Genomic DNA, 20,637 nt, shown 5'->3' with positions numbered 1-20,637 from the left:
CCTAAGGAAATCCTGGAGCACCAGATCTTTTAGGATTGCTTGCTTTATGCACTCTGTACATTGCATCTTTAAAAGTGCAGTTTTAAAAAGACATGACCACAAAAGATAATTTTTGTGCCTGTAAAACAATATAGACAAGTATAAAGAGCCTCTATCTTTGTGTATATCTACTAGAGGGGGGCTTGGAGCATGATACACTGAAAAGCGCTGCATAAATAATAGAACTCCTATATGCCCTTTAATGTCTCCTGCATTCACCTCTCCAGTTACTTTGCATTACTCTTGGTTAACCCCCTCCTGCACTATGTTTTGTAATTATTTTCTTAACGGCAAGCATGCACCTTCAGAGACTATATAGCAATGTTTGCATATAAAATGAATAAAGCAGTTGATAGACAGGATAACCTGGGAGGATTATGTCATGCTGGGCACATTACTGTTTTCTGTGTACAGTCATGCACATAGCCACATATTAATAACAGCATCTAAAAAAAGAAGGTGCTACTTCCAGTTCCATTTTAAGAACCTTCTTCAGGAACTTTTAGCCTTCTTATAGCTGCTTAGTGGCACAGACAGATATGTTACACATTTCCTTGGCATGGGTTCAAGTTATTTAGGAATGAGGGGCAATATAAATTTACCCCAGAGAACTCTACTGAACAACATTTATTTTCTGTAAAGGAAAGAGTGTAGAGTCTAGTTTGCTTTTGCATAGGGGGTAAATCGTGGTGTAGCCACTAAGATACATTATTAATCAACATAAAGATCCTGACAATAAGTACAAAATAGCAGAAAGATTATATACCCTTATTGTTTAAATGCACCCCAAATACCAGTGCACAACACATCCACCCAATAAGCCTTATTAGATAATATAATAAAAGCTGCAAAATTTGCACCAGGTCTTATAAAACAATAGCAATTGATCAAATGTTAATTGGAGATAGAGGACCAGTAAATGCTGCCTTGTGGTTTGTTGCTATAGATTTCTAGACTTGAGCAAACCTTGTGCACCACCTTATGGTAACTGCAACTTTCCTGTAGGTTTTTCTACACTACTTTCTTATACTTTATTGACCATACCATGAGGAATCTACTGATAACATTGCTGCTTTCCTTTAGGGGGATAAAGGTGCGACTGGATCCACAGGGATTATGGGCCCTCCTGGTAGACCAGGTTCCTCTGGACCTCCTGGACCTCCAGGACCAGGTAAGTAAATCAACATCTTGCCGTTTAATGCAGTTCAGAGAAAAGCATTGAGTTGCAGAGCTAAATGTGGGTAAACTTCCTGTAATATAAAGTTGCCAAGTGCAGTAACCCATAATATCCAATCAGCAGGCAGCTTTTACTGGTCACCTGTTGGTTCTATAGGTTACTCCACATAGGCAACTTAGTGCCTTTTATTACATAAAGGGGTTTATTTGACCTGACATGTTTCTTTTGCCAGGGCATCTAATGGTTGGACCAAAAGGAGACCGAGGAATTCCTGGGCCACCAGGAAGATGTCTCTGCAAACACCCACAATCTGTGACTAACTCAGACTATGAACCTTTCAACTCTGCGAAGGTAACAGCTTAATCAGAATGGAACTGTTAATGTGCCCGAGATCCATTTGTGTGCTGATAGAAATGTTCTTGAAGTGCTGGATAACAAGCAGAGCGCAAGTTAATGAATGCAATGTGCACTGCATTGTCTTCTGACATATGTGCTTCTGTACAGATACTGTTTCACTCTGCTTCATTTGTGGGCCACATTTACAGCTTCATTTTCAGGGCATGTCAACATGTTTGAAATTACTGAGCTTACACTGAACTGGCCAGTGTTCATTTAGACATTGCACTGTACAGTACCTAAGTTGAAAACTTTAAAAAGTGCCTCTGTTAAAAAGCTATTGCTTTTAACACCAACATAGAATTCTACTGTTCCTAATGATAAGCCACAAGTTGGCCATTAGCGGATACTCTTTATAGGGGTAGTTCACCTTTAAGTTAACTTGATGCATGATGAAGAGACTTCTCTTCTAAAATAATTTGCAATTGGTCTTCATTTTTTATTTGTAGTTTTTTTATTATTTAGTTTATTTAGCTGAGAGCCTGGAATATGAATAGGAAAGTGGAAAGTCAATAAAACCACACAGAGCAATAGTTTTTGGCTGCTGGGGTCAGTGATCCCCAAAGCTGGAAAGGGTCAGAAGACTAATTAAAATAATTAAAAAACTATGAAAAAGACCAATTGAAAAGTTGCTAAGAATAGGGTTAAAGGTAAATTGAACCACCCCATTGCCTTTGGATACCAATTACTCACCATAGCAAATGTCTTCACACCAGCGTCCTAGCTCTCCAGCCATATTATAACAACCACAACACTGGTGCAGGTGTGGGGCCTATAGTGTCTGCACATACTGGGGCACCGTGACTGGCAATGATGCCAGAAATACACCCGCCTTGTCTCACTGTTGTCAGTCACAATATTTTTTTTACTCCTAGAGAGCAACCTGTCTCAGCCCACAGCTTCGGTGCAGAAACCATTTAGAATGGATTACCGCTACTACAAACTAAAAGACATTCCTAAAGGAGTAGTTTACTTTTTGTAGGTTATAAAATTTCTTAATCTTAGCAACTTTCTTTATTCTTCTTCCTTTGTGCCTTTCCTGTTTTCCAGTTTTCAAACCTCAAATGTGAGGTTACAGTGCTATTCATTTTGTTACTGTTTATTACTAATCTTTCTTTTTAGCCCTTAGTCTTTATTTTCCAAGCTTTCATTAAAACCACTGCCTAGTTTCTAGGGTGAATTGGCAGATGTCTGCTGAAATTTCAAACTGGAGAACTTTTGAAAGAAAAGCTAAATAATTAAAAACCACAAAAATGATGACCAATTGCAAATTGTGTCAGAATATTACTGTCTACATCATATAAAAATTACATTTAATTGTGAACTACCTATTCCTTTAAAATAAAGGTTTTAATCTAAAAATTAAGTATTCAGTATGGAAAACCATATTTCCTGTAGTCTTTACTGCTTTATATATATGATGTAGATGGCAATGCTGGTTATATAACATGCTATTACAGCACTCTGGGCATAAAGAAACAAACTATTGTTCTGAGGTCATTGAATCTAGAGAGGATCTGAAACAATGCTCAATGTAATCATATCTGCTGTATGTTTATCAAGTGGTATTCGATAAAGTAGAAATGTAGATGCTTCCAGCAAATACTGTATTTACAATAATACTGTTCTATGCTTCCAAGATATTTGTGGTTAACAGTCAGGAGGAACTGGATCGTCTGAATACTGACAATGCCTTCGCATTTCGGAAAGATATGAGGGCACTCTATTTTAAGGACACAAATGGATGGCTTCCTATTCAGGTAACTGTGGTAATTGTTGAAATGTAGTTGCAAGAATGCTGTGGAAAAAGCTGCATTGTGGGTAAAAATACATGGTAATGTTTGACCAAAAGGTGCTCTTAGCACCATACACTACATTTGCAAATTAGCTCTTAGATATTTATAGTATTTGCCTATGGTGGAAATCAGAAGATTGATTTTTCTAGGTTGGCAGTTTTTCTATGTTAGTGACCCTAGGTTGATCCTCTTACATGCCAGTATGATGCAGATTCTTTAAAACAGCTCATAAAAACTAAGTCCCAAGCATTGTAGATAATAGATCCCATACCTGTATTTACATTATGGGTGCACGGTCTTTGCCTCTCCAGCTTTGGTTGTGCTGCAACTCCCGGCATTACATTAACAAAAACTGGGGGCTCTCATCTACTTGGCCAAAAATATGGATCACATTTTGTTTACAACCTTGTTAAATAAGCAGTCTTTTATTTATATATATATATATATATATATATATATATATATATATATATATATGTATTTATCTCCATTTAAATGCAATAAAGAATCCAAAATGTACCATGACATGTATGAATTTTTTAAGGCATATGACAAGTGTCTGTGGGAACATATAAACATATACTGCATTTCTATGCATTGCACACATCATCAATGAATCAAAATAAACTGAAAACCTTCTTGTTTATCATAGCTCACTCCTTTTCGAAGTGGCATTGATTATGGCAATACCTGTGGGGACGGAATCAGCCAGCCAGGAGAGGAATGCGATGATGGCAATAAAATTGTCACAGATAGCTGTATACGTAAGTCTGGCATGTTACTATCAACTTGCTGTGCTTAACCTCACTATACCTGGGTCTACAATTCTCCTGCATTTATTCATGAAATTTTCCCTCCTCATAGCCCTCTGTTTAGATTTTACACTTACACATCTTATAGAGTAGGAAGAACTAGATACAAGGTAGAGTGCTTACTTCACCCTTTATCAAGTTTACTACCCTGAATAAATGTTTGCAGTTAACCTGCTGGGGTTCTTCTTCCTATTCTTTTGGATTTGCTGACCAAGCTTTGTAGCAGCACAGAGCAACAGTAGGGAAGTTAGATATGTAGAATTGCTTTATTTAGCGTACAGATCACCAATCTGTCATTTTTTGGGTTTTACACTAAGCTACTCATTCAGAGCTTGCTTTTTTACACTGTGTTAAAGTGGAGATGTTTGGTGGTTTTGAAACCTCGTTTTTAAATACCTTCCTAAAATATGACCTGCTTCAACCTTTTAAAACATTTGCTCCATTCTAAGTTCCTGTTATAGGATAGGTGCTGGGAAGCTCAGAAGGGGTGGTATTGCAGGATATACAACCTTCCCTGACTTAATAATTCTGACATATATGGTCCAATGAAATGTTCTTTCACCAGTCCCCAAAGTATGTATAGGTCGGCCTTTTCACTTGGTAAAGGAAAAAGGGATTCCACACATGGCTTTCCTTGCTTTACATACTGTTCCCATTTTGAATGTCATCACCGATGGGTCAGCACTCAGTGTTTGGCTTGTAATCTTTCCAATTGGCTAGTGATGACATCTGCAAATTGGGCAGAATGCATGTGAGTGTCAGGAGAAGTTCATTTTTTTATTATTATGTGTGAAAACTGTATCTGCTGCAAACTGTACCTAAGTGGCCTCTGTGCATTTACTGATGGGACTGATAAGCAGTGAGCTCTCTGAGACACTGACTGATGAGATGTCAACTCTCTGAAAAATAGCCATCCACTATCCTTCTGCATGTCTAACCTGCTTTACAACACGGCAAAATTTACGACAGGCTTTTAACTTTAATCAAAATAAATACACTGTTAAAAAAGAAGGTAATTGAACTGTCGAAAACTGATAAACTGCAAATCAATTCGAATGCTATGTATTATGTGGTGTATGTTAAAAGCAAGGTTGTTTACACATAAGTGTCACAGAAATTCAGTGTTTTATCGATTTTCTCTCTTGCACATGTTGCAAATTCCCCAGCACCCATACGTACTTACCATACATATGACCCAGTGTATTATTGTGGGGCACACTGCAGAAGTGCAAAGCCTGACCTTTTTTCACTTTGCCCCTAGCCCCTGAGCAATTCTCAAGTAAAGACTCGAAAGAGCAAAGAGTAAAGACTGATTGGCAATACATTATTAGATACTAAGGGCCTTTACTAAATGCAGATTTAGTTATAAATCTGCTGCAATTAGAAATAGATTATTTGCATATGCTGGCAAGGCATTAGTTATCAATATACATGGGCACGGTGTGTAACTTTTCTAACAATTATATACTGGTTGTACAGTAAAGTAAAATAAAATGAGACTGAATGGATTTAGGGACATAACAATAATGTAAATAAAACAGGGGTGTGGGTGCCCCTGTATCTTAGTTCCTGTGTTAGGAACCAAGGCACTTAAATGAAGAGTGAATTATGAACAAAGGGAAAGCAAACCATTTGCACACATTTAGATGTCCTTATACTTATCTAAATGGTGTCAGTATAAGGCAAGAACTAGATTCAGAAATGGAGGCAAATACATTTGCAAATATTTACACTTTTTGCCATTTAGTTCAATGCCCCCAGGTTGTATTCAGATATTATGGTAAATTTTGGGAATATTGTTAGAATTTATTATGACATTCTCTCTTTGCACTGCTGTCCATATATCATGATTTTGTTCAAACTCCTCCTTAGGATGTAAGCGTGCCTTTTGTGGAGATGGCTATCGGCAGGAAGGAGTTGAAGAATGTGATGGGCAAGACTTTGGATTTCATTCATGTGGAACTTATCTACCAGGGTATGTACAGGTTGCTTTAGTGTTGGGCATAGGGGCCACCCTACTCTTGGAAACCGGACCAAACTATAACATCAAAACACATTTATATAACTAATTCAGTGCCCTGATTGAGCTCTGCTGCAACTCTTCCATTCCCTATAGAATGTAGTGGGCAGAGTGTATCACACGTTTATTGGTTTGATGTTTGGTAAATGAGGGTGTCAGTGACATCTGCATAGTTTTTGGTATTCCAGGACCCATAAAAATACCCTTTTAAGGTTACATGAAGCCCATGGACATCCGGTTTGACAGCTATGTATGATACCAGTACATTTAGCACATTCACCCACATGGTTGTTTGCACTATTAAGCATTTCAAATGCCTCGAGACAATATTGTGACTGAGCTATGAGCTCTCCACTAACTATTACATAGGGAGAACCTCTGTTGACAAGTCTTCCAAAATTTGCACTTGTCTACCCCATTGGAACTTTGCTCCTGCCCCTTCTGCCTTTTACATATCACATATGGAGCCAAAGGTGCAAAAGTATTTACAAATTCTCCAGCACATAACCAGTGCTCTCTATTTGCTCTGTTATACTTGTATTTTACAACACTGAAACTTAAAATTATTTTTTCAATGTGACATTCTTTTATGTTAAAATAAGTCATAACGGCCAATTATACTCCATTGCTTCTAGTTATTCTGGTAAGTTACACATCTCTCATGAAATCATTCCACAGATTCTTATTTGGACTAGGCTATCGTATCAGCTTTTTATTCTTGAGGCCCTCCACTGTTATTGTGGCCCTGTGTGTGGCATCATTGTCCTGCTGAACTTCCATTGTGGCAGAATTAGGTTTTCACCATGTATGCTGCTTTAAACTTTGTCCAAAAAAACTGTGTCTTGTGTTTTTATTAGAAAACCTTTAACCGCATTGCAGACATACTATATAACATAGTTCTCAGTAATGGCTTCCTTTGTGCCAGAGACTTTGTGGTTGAGCGATACTTACAGTAAAGTATGGTGATGGCATCATGCTGGAATATACATATCAGTAAATATTGCCTTTTTACATCTTTTCCTATGAGCCACCATTTAGTGATGGGCTGTGTGCTCCCTCAGAGATCACATGACAGGAAATAATGCAGCTCTAACTGTAACAGGAGTAAAAGACACAGCTCTGTTCATTCATTGGCTGATGTGACCTAACATGTATATTTGCCCTTGGTTTGTTTGTGTGCACTGTGAATCGTATGATCCAAGGGGGCGGCCCTTAGTAAATGTACATTCTACTAAAAAGTATATTTTTATGAAAATGGTTTATTTACATGAAGCAGGGCTTTACATATAAGCTGCTTTAGGAAATATATTTTTATAGAGACCTACATTGTTTGTGGATATAGTTCTCCTTTAATAATGGGCCAAAGTACAAACCTTAAAACTGTTTGATAGTATAAAAAGTTATTTTTCCTTATTATATGTTACTAGCTTATTGCAGCACCCCATTGCCTGAGGTAATTCTTTCACTATATAATAGTAACTACACTTTCACTTACACTTTTTTATTTCCATGGGCCTTAATAGACAATCCTGTACCCCTCATTCCAACAGGTCATATGGCCACTTACGATGCACTACCTACTGCTACATTGACTCCACACAGTGTCGATATTTCACATGAAAAGGGAGTGAACACTGAAGAGTGAAAAGGCGATGTCACAGATACATCAGGTGCTATCGTAAAAGAAAAATCAACAAGACTGGGCAAAATACTTCAAAGCATTGGGAATGTATTGCTGCTGATGGCTTTTTGAGAATTGTTTTACTTATGCCTGACTGGAAGAACTAGGACCACTGCATCCTGTCTTAACACAACATGCCAAACAGTACTTTCCAGCAACTGGTTTTTTAATGTTTATGCAAGGTAAGCTTAAGAGACACACAAAGGCTGCTGGGAAAAATCGAATCTCACTCATCAGGAATATTCTATTTAACAAAACAACATTACCTCGACTTAGCACTGTTATAGATGTAATTTACACTTATTCAGGTTTTCTTTTGTATTTTTTTGTTTCTCTGGACTGTTATTTACTAAGCACCAAGCATAACATGAGTCGTGGTGTTTTGTGAAGAACATTAAACCTCTTAATACAATGTGAATATTGAATGTTCATGTACCTGCGTTCATTATTGTATCAACAAGATTAAGGTAACTCGGCAAAGCAGCTCCTCTTATGAATTCTATTGAATCTGGGCACCAGACTGACGGTTTGACCAAAGGAACCAGGTTCAAAGACTTGTGAAGGCTCCAGTATGGATGAAGGAATGCAGGAAGCCCTAATATACAGACGGCCAAGGTGGATAAGGATGGGGTTGCAGACCAAAGATACTGTGGAGTATGGAACGAAAGTACATATTTTGTGCCTATGTGAATGTTTCCTTAACTATATCACACATCTAATGGCATGCCATTGTAAAGTATTTATAGACTTTAATCTACATAAGCAGCAGTACAAGAGCTATTTTTAAAAGTTATATCTAGATACAGCATCATGATGTAGGAGCCACTACATACAAGCTGACAAGTTGCCTGAGGAAGGTTTCCTTTTGGATTTAAATCTGCAGTGCCAAATCAGATATGTCTGGCTTGTGCTTATGATGAGACAGGAGCCATTAAGTCCAGTGCTACAAGTGTAGTAACAAGATACAGCATACCAGTAAGTAAGATGGCCTTTGCAACATTTGCAGAATGTGTAATCATGGGTATGGAGACATTGAAAATGTACTTTCTCTTTAAGAGACAGGGTGTCTCGCCTTGTCATTTCTTTCTGACTAAAGAGCTTCATTTACTAACATAAGTACTAACTTACCAAAGTGAATTTACTTGTAACAGCCAATCAGGTCTTTCATTTTTCCAACTTCTTATTCATTGTAGACTTTTAAAAATGAATTGCTGATTCGTATTATCGCCTATGTTTTAAAATCAGCCCAAGTCTTAAACTAAAATATAAATAAAAATAATTATTGTTAGGAAAACGTAGCTTGCACTGCTGCTGTAGATTTTCTGATTACAATATATAACCAAGCAGGCAAACACATTATTGCTATACTTTTGATGATAATTATTTTATAATTACACCTTTTTTCATTATTGGTCAACTGTCCGATGCTCTTGTTTCCCTTCTATTTCTATTAATGCATTCTTAACCAATGCTGAATTCTAGCCTGGTGACCCCTGTGATGAGTGTATTCTTGTTTCCATGTCTCCCTATGAGGTTGTTGTTAAATCTGTATTCTGCACAGCCTTTATGAGAACATACCACTTTTCATTTTGAGAAAAGGAGCAGATCTTGCATGTGTTGAGCGGTGCTGCAGATCTGCTTGTCCTCTAACATAGTAACTATGGTATCTATGCTATTTACTCGGTGTACTTAGGTTTATTTATTAAAGACGAGAATCACCTGGGCTGTATAGACTATTATGCATATTACATGTTGGAAAAGAATATCTTTATTTTTTGCAGCAGATTTGTAGATGATATACCATGCAGTATGTGTTGATAAGTATTCAGAGATCTAGGCTATAACATAGGCTATAACATAATAAATAAGTTTGGGGCTTGTTTCTTAATAATCCCTGATTCACATGTTACATGCATGCATTTCCCATTTGGTTGACAGTGCCACGGTGCTTGCAAAATTTAAGAGTATGTGCATCAAGTCAAACACGTTTCTGTCAAAGTGATTAGATGTATATGTATGTGTATGTATGTATGAATGTTATAATATGAAACTCTCTGTTTCTGCATGGTCTTGACCCTGGAATTCACAGAAGATAATAAAAAGGAGTTGGTACAGTCTCTGCCTGCTTCTTCTGTTTGGGAAACTTTCACTATCCCTTTAGCAGATTAACAAAGATAATGAGGTTTATAGATGCCTTCCATTCCATTAGGATTCCTCATTAGCGTAAAAGGCTAATTGCTAATATGCAAACCTTGGGTGTGTCTTTAGGGTAAAATACAACCGCTGTTCAAACCACTAAGGAAACCTCATTCCTAATGCAAAAAGCCAAGGACTCTGGGCATGTGTAATTCCTACAACCGAAACCAATATTCCCTTTTAGCATCGGCCTCCTGAATAAGTCAGGTTGTGATTTATTTGCTCCAACCATCCAGAGGTAATGTATAAATCAATCTGTGTTACCTTGAAAAGGCAATATGTTTTCCACACAGTTTATTTGCACTTGGCTTTTACTGGCTCATTTACAGCTTCCCTCACGCGTTTTGAACTGCATATAGATTGGATAATATTTTCAGTGGTCTGGGATCTTTAGGAATGGCTTCACATTGTGATATTTTAGTACAGTTAACAGAAATTTCCAAACTATTCAGAGAAACCTATCTCACTGTTTATCATGTAAAACCTCTTTTTAAGTCTATGGGAAAAAAATGGAAGTGAATTAAAGGAGAAGGAAAGGTAAAAACTAAGTAAACTTTATCAGAAAGGTCTATGTAAATACAGCCAAGCACTCCCAGAAACACTGCACTCTGTCCTCTGTCAAAAGAAACACAGGATTTCTTGTCTTCTTTTGTGTAAACATGTTCTTCAGTATCAGACTTCCTCTCTCAGAAAATCCTTTATTCCCTGAGGCAAGAGTCTGCACAACTCCCTCTTCTCTCCCATTTCCTGCTCTCCTTCCCCCTCTCATTAGAATGTGTGATCTGAGATACCAGCTCAAGCTAAATCACAGAAGCTACTGAGACCAAGCTAAAATGGCAGCTGCTGTCTAAAACAAACAGAGGGAGCTTCTAGGGCTGTTTACTCAGGTATGATAAAGTTTTCTGCAGAATACTTTTAATAGCAGCCCCCTGCACTGAATGTGGGGGTCTAGCTTCTGAAGAAAATCTGTGTGAGCTGCCTAGCTAGGAAGCAACAGGTAAACGCTCAGAACCTTGGTGCAGTGATCAGCATTGTCAGGCTGTGAGTAGAGGCACCTGGCCTTGGCGGTGAGTATAGAAAGGGCGGATCATATTCATGGTTATGCAGTCAGCATGGCGCTCAGCAACCAAAGAAGGTCAGGCGCTATTTGGTTTCACAAAAGTACTATAACTGCAAACCAGCTAACTAGAAGGGACAGCCCACAGCCACCTACACAGTTGTTTTGGGTTTATTTTTAACCTTAGTTCCCGGCAAGAAATACTGAAGGAAAATTACAACATAATAAATAGTATTTTTAGACTGTTATTGGAGTTCTTCTAAATACTATTGTGTTTACAAGGAAATAAAAATAACATTCCTTTTTTTATCCCGAAGCAACCAGATGTTATTCCTTAAAGGAGAACTAAACCCTAAAAATGAATAAGGCTAAAAATGCCATACTTGATATACAGAACTTACTGCATCAGCCTAAAGTTTCAGCATCTCTATAGCAGCAATGATCCAGGTCTTTAAACTTGTCACAGTAGCTCCCCATCTTAGAAAGTGTCTGCAACACTCACATACTCAGTGAGCTCTGAGCAGCTGTTGAGAAGCTAAGTTAGGGGTCGTGGCAAATTATCAAGCAGACAATGAGGTTGGCCTGTAATTTAAGCTGATGCTACAGGGCTTATTATTAAATTCTGCTCTGGTTTCTGAGCTGCCATATAATGTGAATCTGAATAAATTACTAAGATGCCATATATTGTGGCATTTATTGTATATATACAGTATATATTGTGAGTGGGTCCCTAAGCTCAGTAAGTGACAGCAGCACAGAGCATGTGCAGGGAATCAGCAGAAAAGTAGATGGTGGGGTACTGGGGCATCTTTGGGGGGCACAGATCTTCCCAGCTAAAGGGCTGTGGTTGCCTTGGGCTGGTACAGAAGCCTAAAACATAATGTACAACACTTCTAGCCTACTTCTCACTGTCACATCATTTCTGAAACAGAGTTCGCTTGACTGATCCCTTTGCTGCCCACCTTTAGCCCACCCAGTTGTACCAAATGCAGGCAGTGATGCATACAGAGTAAGGCATGATTCATAGTTTTATACACTTCATATTCTTACATACACATTCCATTTTCCCCAGGAGGTACTCAATGCCAGATTTCTAATGACAGCACCCAGAGGTCGCCCCCATTCCCTGCCCCCTCCCCCAGGATCGCACACCTCCATTAAGCTCACATACAGAGCATCGGGCACAGGACACTTTGAAATTTTCTGCACATCCAGTCCCCAGTGCTCCGTATGTGAGTAAAGTTTAGGTGAGCCTGGGTGGCACAAATCCGGGCCTGGAGGTGCTAAACAAAACTCATAATGTGTTTACTTTTATATTTGGTGTTCACCAAAGGCTTCCTCACTTGTATAGTTTTCCTTTCCGTCAATAAAGTCATTACAGTGATATGAGCTTGAGAGAGAAGTAAGGTTGCCTCTGGGCACCATAATTAGAAATCCGGCATTGGCTGCAGGAAGAACCTGAGAACAGAATATATGTACCCTTGACTTGGGATATATCGAATATATGTACCCTTGAATTTTCTGTTGACTTGGGATATATAGAATAGTGGGATATTCAATATCCTGCCACACCATGTCTCCACCATCATGTCCAAGCTCAGTCATTATTATACTAATAATTTAGTGCCCAGTATCCAAGCAAAACATAGTTATCATGCCTAAGGGAGAAAAACTGAAAATGTGGCTCAGTGGCTAGTGCTATAAAGAGTTTAGTGTATATAGAAGTCTCACCCAGTCTATTTAATTGCTTTCCCACAGTGACTTGGTTCCCTGGATGTGTTGCCTGGACATCACCATGTAGCATTCATACACCACAAAACACAGGGAAAACACATATAATATTCTGGTACTTTGCCTTTTGCAAATCTTTTTCACTGAACAAATTAGAGCACAACGGTGGTAAATGTGTGTGGGGGGAGCTAGGCACGTACCTCTTTTGTCACCTACCTCTATCCAAGGCCCTTGTGACAGCACTTGTTTGTGCACCACAAACGAAAAAGCACATACAAATGAATGAGGCAGCGAGGGGGGGGCAAGATGGCAATGGTAGGGCAAGATGGAATCAGTAACACAAAAGGCCTTGTACCCACCAGCAGCCAAAGTTGGAACAACAGCTGAGCAAGCAGGAACATAAGCTGCCAACAATTCTATAACTTTCTGTAATGTCCTGACTCGCTGCATAAAGTGGGGTTATTTATTAATCACATTATGGTAATTGGCAGATTGTTCTATGATTAGGGAGTGCACTCTGCTTCATTACACTGGCTATTCTATTTGCAATATATTAATAAGAAAACACTTTGCCAGAGGATATTAATGTGTTTTACACTGTATAGATTATGTCATCTTGCAGTTTAGTGCATTGCAATGCAGTTTTATTCAAAATATATACAAGATTAAGCAAATCTAGCCAGGCACGTAGGAACATTATCAGCAATATGCTGGACAGTAGCAGAACTTGACTTATCTAGGCTCCCCTGCAAAAATCTTTGGAAGGGGCCCACCTCTAGTTCGCTCGCAGCCTGCTGCAAATGAGCAAGCCAGCAAAGCTTAAAGTTTCTGTGGTCAGCAAAATACCAAACAGCAGACCAACAGCCAGTTTTGTTGGCCAATGGATGCTGCTGTTTTCTGCTGAATGGCAGCAGGGGACAAAACATCCCAAGTGCAAACAAGCCCTAAAGGGGTTGTAAACTCAGCTGTCCCCCAGTATACTGTAAAAGTTGCAGAAAAACGTTATTCTAGATGCAAGAAAAAATTGAACAATGAGAATTTCATTATAAATGCCAAATAACTGACCAATGAGAATACAAATTCTCAGCACTGTCAGGCATCTTGCGTTTATCTTAATTAAACCCTTTCCTGACTGTCAGACCCTGTGACTTCTAGGGAGCCTTGCAGTGTAGGGGGCCCAATAGGAGTGTAACCTATCTTTTATACACTAAGCAGCACCCCACGTCCCCAAACCTGAATCTGCCTGTAAGGTGATGTTACTGCTCTGACATTCCAGAGACATTGCAACCAGCCCCAGTGCAAGGCCGACTGTTTTTTCTCTGAGTAAAGAAGCGCAGCTAGTGACAGCATTTCCCAGGAGTCATTATATAAAGTGATTGTGCAGTTCCCCACAGATCCATTCAATTATGCTAATGGCAGTGAGTTATGGCTTATTGACTGCTCTAATCTGTGGCTAGTTTATGGCACTGCTGGCAAGGAAAGAAGATGAAGATAAGCAGATCTCAGGTAAATGTATCAAACATTGCCAACCGTTAAGAAATGAAATAGCTGCTGGCTGCAGGATCCATTAGGAAAGAGAGAATATCCAAAGAAATGTAAGTAACTCCCATGCTGGGAGAATCCACTGGCCTCAGTTCTCTCCCAGTTCTGCCAAGGGAATCTGAGTGTTTGCAATGACTCTGCTGCTCCACGCGCTCTGCAGAGCCCTCCGCCTCTTTTCATTTATGTATTGATGGCTGGCACACGTCCAGGCCCTAATAGGCCCCAGCAGATGCAAGGTTGCTGCTTTGTGATTGCATTTGCAATTCTTGGGAGCAGGAGAAAGATCACTGGGCAGTATGGGAAGGACAAGTAATTTGTCCAAATACTGTTAGTGAAATGCACTCCTACCTTAAATGAATCACTCACTCCCTACTGGGAATGTGCCCTGCGCCAAGGTCATTGTTAACTCTTCATGTGCTATGCAGCTCTAGTTACGTACTAAACCTACCACTGCCTATAGAAGAGATTTTGTAAAAGCAAATAATATGAAATTAAAGCAAAAATAATAACAGAAGATGAAATGAAAAAAATGTATATGTGCTTCTTCACATTATGGTGAGGAGTTTGGATATGACTCACTTATGATTTCAAAATTTTACAAAAAACTCATTTGCTTTACGTTTATTTATTATACAGTGGAATGTCATCTACTTTATCTCCATCTCTCCTACCCCATCTCTTCCCACTGTAGAATTGAGTCTTCTACCCAAATGTCTGAAACACAGAGGGCATCTTTTTTCAATTAAAGTAACGCACCGAGGGTGATTTGTTGCCTGCAATTTTTAGCAGCTTAGGGGCAGCATCAAATCACTTGAATTCACCCACCCTGGCCACAGTGGCTCCACTTACAGATAAAACACTAAGGGCATCTTTCTCCCCCCTTAGAGTTGAGACATCATGAGCAACTTTCTGTCCCTTAGAGATGAAACCCCAAGGTCAACAATCTGGCCAGACACATCTGACGAGACACTAAGGGCATCTACATACCCTTTTGGAGATGAGACACCAAGGGCATCTTGAACCTCTTTCCACCGAGAGCATTTCTTCCCCCCTTACAGATGAGACACCCAGACTATCTCTCTTTCCCATTAAAGCACAGTGTTTGGCTGAGCACAGTAGGATGTGGATAGCCAATCACAATCTGCCTGGACACAAGGAAAGGTCACTTACTTGCTACCTGCCTACCCATGAGTATGGTATTAGCTGACTCCCTATAATGCAAACTGCAAGTAGCCAGATAGCAGTTGAACTGTTATTAGCAAGATTTTGGGGATAATTATATTGAAGACACACAAACATATAACTGACAAAGAATAGAGTCTTGACAGTATGGGTCCCATTTAAACATAAATAGGTTTGCAGCCATTGCTGATTCCATGCCTCTCTCTTGGTAACATTGCAGGGTCTCTTTGCCGGCAGCGGCCTGATACACCCTATTCTGTTTCTTTTCCTCACAGAATCCCTGAGCTGCACTCTGGTCACATTACGGAATGTGAGAGAAAGGGCATTTGAGTCTGATTCTGCTTTATTGCTTTCCAAATTATACCATTGGCACAAACCCCAGTTAGAAGCAGACATTTGCAGCTACAAATCTGCTCGCCAAACAATGCCAGCCTCCCCTTAGCCAAGCAAGCATCCACAAGCCCTGGTGAGCTAAAGAAATGTTTTACTGCGCAATATTGCTTTAGGAATACAACCCTGATGTTGCTGGACTACAGCTCCCAGCATGCCATTACCTTCATTATATGTTACATTATTCTGGGATTTGTAGTCCAGCAAGAACTGAGTATAGCTTGGTTGAGCAGTCTTATACCCTCATCATAAAGCATGCAAAAAAGCTATCAGGCAAGCTAAACTAGAGATGGAAAGGGATATTGCAGCTAGGAGTAAAAAGAATCCAAAATTATTTTTTAATTATGTGAATAGTAAAAAAATGAAGCAAGAAGGGGTGGGAACCTTATTATCACGGGGGGGTACGTTGGTTGATGAAAACGGGGAAAAAGCTGAAATTTTGAACTCTTATTTTTCATCTGTCTATACATCTGAGGAGCCAGATAATGAAGGCTTCCCTTGTAATATGCCCAGTTCTAGTAATTTAGCTACGGACGCATGGGTCACTCGGGAGGAAATTCAAAAGAGACTTGAACATATAAAGGTAAACAAAGGTCCAGGGCCGGATGGGATTCATCCCAGGGTATTAAATGAGCTGAGCGCTGTGATTGCCAAACCTCTTCACTTAATTTTTCAGGATTCATTGAGGTCTGGCATGGTGCCAAGAGACTGGCGGATTGCTTATGTGGTGCCGTTATTTAAAAAGGGATCCCGTTCTCAGCCTGAAAACTATAGGCCTGTTAGTCTGACATCAGTAGTAGGAAAACTTTTGGAAGGGGTAATAAGGGATAGGGTACTTGAATACATTGCAGTTCACAATACTATTAGTTTGTGCCAGCATGGTTTTATGCGTAACAGATCTTGCCAGACTAATTTAGTTGCCTTTTATGAGGAGGTGAGCAGGAACCTTGATGCTGGAATGGCAGTTGATGTCATCTACTTGGACTTTGCTAAAGCGTTTGATACAGTACCGCACAGAAGGTTAATGATCAAATTGAGGAATATTGGCCTAGAACATAATATTTGTAATTGGATAGAGAACTGGCTGAAGGATAGAGTACAAAGAGTGGTTGTAAATGGAACATTTTCTAATTGGACCAGTGTGGTTAGTGGAGTACCGCAGGGGTCAGTCCTTGGGCCTTTGCTTTTTAACTTGTTTATTAATGACCTGGAGGTGGGCATAGACAGTACTGTTTCTATTTTTGCTGATGACACTAAATTGTGCAAAACTATAAGTTCCATGTAGGATGCTGCCGCTTTGCAGAGCGATTTGACAAAATTAAATAACTGGGCAGCAAACTGGAAAATGAGGTTCAATGTTGATAAGTGCAAAGTTATGCATTTTGGTAGAAATAATATAAACGCAAACTATCTACTGAATGGTAGTGTGTTGGGGGTTTCCTTAATGGAGAAGGATCTAGGGGTTTTTGTAGATAACAAGTTGTCTAATGCCAGGCAGTGTCATTCTGTGGCTACTAAAGCAAATAAAGTGCTGTCTTGTATAAAAAAGGGCATTGACTCAAGGGATGAGAACATAATTCTGCCTCTTTATAGGTCCCTGGTAAGGCCTCACCTTGAGTATGCAGTGCAGTTTTGGGCTCCAGTCCTTAAGAAGGATATTAATGAGCTGGAGAGAGTGCAGAGACGTGCAACTAAACTGGTAAAGGGGATGGAAGATTTAAACTATGAGGTGAGACTGTCGAGGTTGGGGTTGTTTTCTCTGGAAAAGAGGCGCTTGCGAGGGGACATGATTACTCTGTACAAGTACATTAGAGGGGATTATAGGCAGTTGGGGGATGTTCTTTTTTCCCATAAAAACAATCAACGCACCAGAGGTCACCCCTTTAGATTAGAGGAAAGGAGCTTCCATTTGAAGCAGCGTAGGTGGTTTTTCACGGTGAGGGCAGTGAGGTTATGGAATGCCCTTCCTAGAGATGTGGTAATGGCAGATTCTGTTAATGCCTTTAAGAGGGGCCTGGATGAGTTTTTGAACAATCAGAATATCCAAGGCTATTGTGATACTAATATCTACAGTTAGTACTAGTGGTTGTATTTATAGTTTATGTATGTGAGTGTATAGATTGGTAGGTGTGGGTTAGGTGTGTTGGGTTTACTTGGATGGGTTGAACTTGATGGACACAGGTCTTTTTTCAACCCTATGTAACTATGTAACTATCTCCATTTAAATTTTGAATTCTATTAAAAAGGGCCTATTTTCCTCTTATATCAGTTGGGTTTTTATATATTAAAAATTATTTATTGCAAAGTGCTATGGAATATGTTATGTGCTAATAATATGTGTTAATAAATAATAATAATAATAATAATCATACCCACCATATCCTCACCACCTCCCAGGCCTAGAATTACCTTAATATCTAGTTATCATTAACAGTGTAAGTCTGGGAAATCAGTATCCTACTGGCGTAATTATTTTTGTTATTACATTTGTTCCAACCCCCCCTTGAAAATTTCCTGTCAGTTAGTATAAAAATGCCAGCTTTTGCTCAGCGGGTGTCTCTGCAGTAATGATAAAATGCTGATAAAATTATTGCCCACAACATGCCTGGAGGCAGAAAATACAGAAAAGCTGATGTTATAATACTCCCCAACCATTCATGTTCATGGAAACAATCTACAAATCTGTAAATCCCTGGCACATGCTTTGGACCAGACCAACATATGTTCTAATATTGCTACCCCTCCTTGTTCCTGGAATTTAGGATTTAAAGTTGGGTTCCTGGTACAGTATATTTGGCCATACGATACGCCTGGGTTTGGTTTATTGCATTTCCTAGGTGCTATTTTTACAATCAATTCAGCAAACCTCTTGCACAGCGAAGCTTATTCTTTCCATTCACAAAGCTGTTTTTATAATCTCCTGTTCTAATCATATTTGTCACTCAGAACTAGAGCTCCCCCTGCTGATCCAATGCCTAACTGCTACTAACATTAATGGCAAAAAATGGCATAGATCACTTTGAAACTGGCATGTAGTTATGTGATCCACATCTTATGGGATTCACAGGTTTACCCTTAGGCCAGGTGGTTTAGGGTTGAAATTTGGGCAACCATTGTGGGTTAGAGTTGGGTGTGGGTCAGACTGGGTTAGTACACTTTTCTTCTGCTTCCCAAGTTTCTCTATCTTGGAATCTAAGGTGTAGAAGTACCGTACAGAGCGGAAAAACACGGGTACAGGTTGGATGTGGCTTCTACAATGGCAACATTTTGCAGGTTAAGGTTTTGTTGGTGAGGGTTGGGTGCGGGTTAATGTTTTGTGGGTCAGGGTTGGGTGAGCTTTTCCCGTGCATTCTTACTGGCATAATATAGTGGGGTTCATTATCTGCACAGCAGGGTCCTGAGTGCATAAACAGGTGAAATCAACCATATTGTCTGCCCTGCTCTGCAATTTGAAAAAATTCTCACAGGTCTCTGTGTCCCAAAACAAAGCGCAGAGACCCGCTATCCCCAAGAATAAAGGGTGTATTTGGCAGCACTGTATTCATGAGGCAAAGGAAGGGAGGCGCCTAGGCACCCCACCTCCATGCAGACAGCTAACGTGCGCGCCTTTCAGTCACACAATTAAGGGAGCACCGGTGGGCAGGGCCGCCATCAGGGGAGCACAGGGGGGACAGTTGTCCCCAGCCCAGCCAATTGGGGGCACTGTGTATGGGGGGCCCTGGCCAGCATAGCGTTAGGGGGGCCCTGGTCAGCATAGCGTTAGGGGGGCCCTGGTCAGCATAGCAATAGGAGGGCCCTGGCCAGCATAGCGTTAGGGGGGCCCTGGTCAGCATAGGGTTAGGGGGGCCCTGGCCAGCATAGCGTTAGGGGGGCCCTGGTCAGCATAGCGTTTAGGGGGCCCTGGCCAACATAGCGTTAGGGGGGCCCTGGCCAGCATAGCATTAGGGGGGCCCTGGCCAGCATAGCATTTGGGGGAACTGTGGTAGGAAGGCCCTAATACTTTTTATGTCTGTGTGTCCTTTGTACTGATGGGAAGGGCCCTGGGGGCCCAGAAAATTTTGTTGTGAGGGGCCCCGTGATTTCTGATGTCGGCCCTGCCGGTGGGCGCTGGACCCTGTATTTACTTCTTGCTCTATACCTATGCCCTGCCTCTGCTGTACCTTTCACCTAGCGCCAAGACTTCCAATCTGGCTCACGGTGCAGAGGGCAGCCCTGGACAAGTGCTTTTTAAATGAGCACTATGAGTGCACTTTTGCCCTCCCTAAGTGCTCTTAAATGTGAGACTGGAGTCAAAGTAATAACTCCTAGTATCCTAGTTACAGTACAAATGCACTGTGTCAGTCATCCTGCTGTACTCTTACATAGAGAAATTATTTTGTATGTTGTTTTAACCCTTGCAAATATGTTAAATGCTATGACCAACATGAAATATGTTTGAGCGATGGAGTTGAAATCCACTTTTATTACTAGTAACAAGGCAGAAGTATGCCTGTCAGGATGAAGAGCAGAGCACTTGAACAGATACATAAGCAATAAAAAAATGTAAAAGCTTAGCTTTTCATTAAAATAAACGTTTATGCAAATTGCACCCAGATATATGTTGGTTGTTTTGCAGAGG

The 20,637-nt window shown here is 40.0% G+C and overlaps 1 protein-coding gene across 2 annotated transcripts in view; it reads left to right on the top strand.

The window, feature by feature from the left end:
- The window catches only part of colq (collagen-like tail subunit (single strand of homotrimer) of asymmetric acetylcholinesterase), a 55,264-nt gene extending 45,226 nt beyond the window's left edge, over positions 1–10,038 (top strand). For both annotated transcript variants that reach the window (XM_002932727.5, XM_004915390.4), the window contains 6 exons: positions 1,123–1,210; positions 1,449–1,567; positions 3,253–3,372; positions 4,061–4,172; positions 6,093–6,195; positions 7,791–10,038. In XM_002932727.5, coding sequence (XP_002932773.2) covers positions 1,123–1,210; positions 1,449–1,567; positions 3,253–3,372; positions 4,061–4,172; positions 6,093–6,195; positions 7,791–7,860 — 612 coding nt within the window. In that variant the 3' untranslated portion in view covers positions 7,861–10,038. The remainder of the gene's footprint in view (positions 1–1,122; positions 1,211–1,448; positions 1,568–3,252; positions 3,373–4,060; positions 4,173–6,092; positions 6,196–7,790) is intronic.
- The last annotated feature ends 10,599 nt before the right edge of the window (positions 10,039–20,637 follow it).

Source organism: Xenopus tropicalis, chromosome 6 (assembly GCF_000004195.4).
Source record: "Xenopus tropicalis strain Nigerian chromosome 6, UCB_Xtro_10.0, whole genome shotgun sequence".
Lineage (NCBI taxonomy): Eukaryota > Metazoa > Chordata > Amphibia > Anura > Pipidae > Xenopus > Xenopus tropicalis.
Note: the sequence above shows the minus strand (reverse complement) of the source record. Positions and strands in the feature narration are given on the sequence as shown.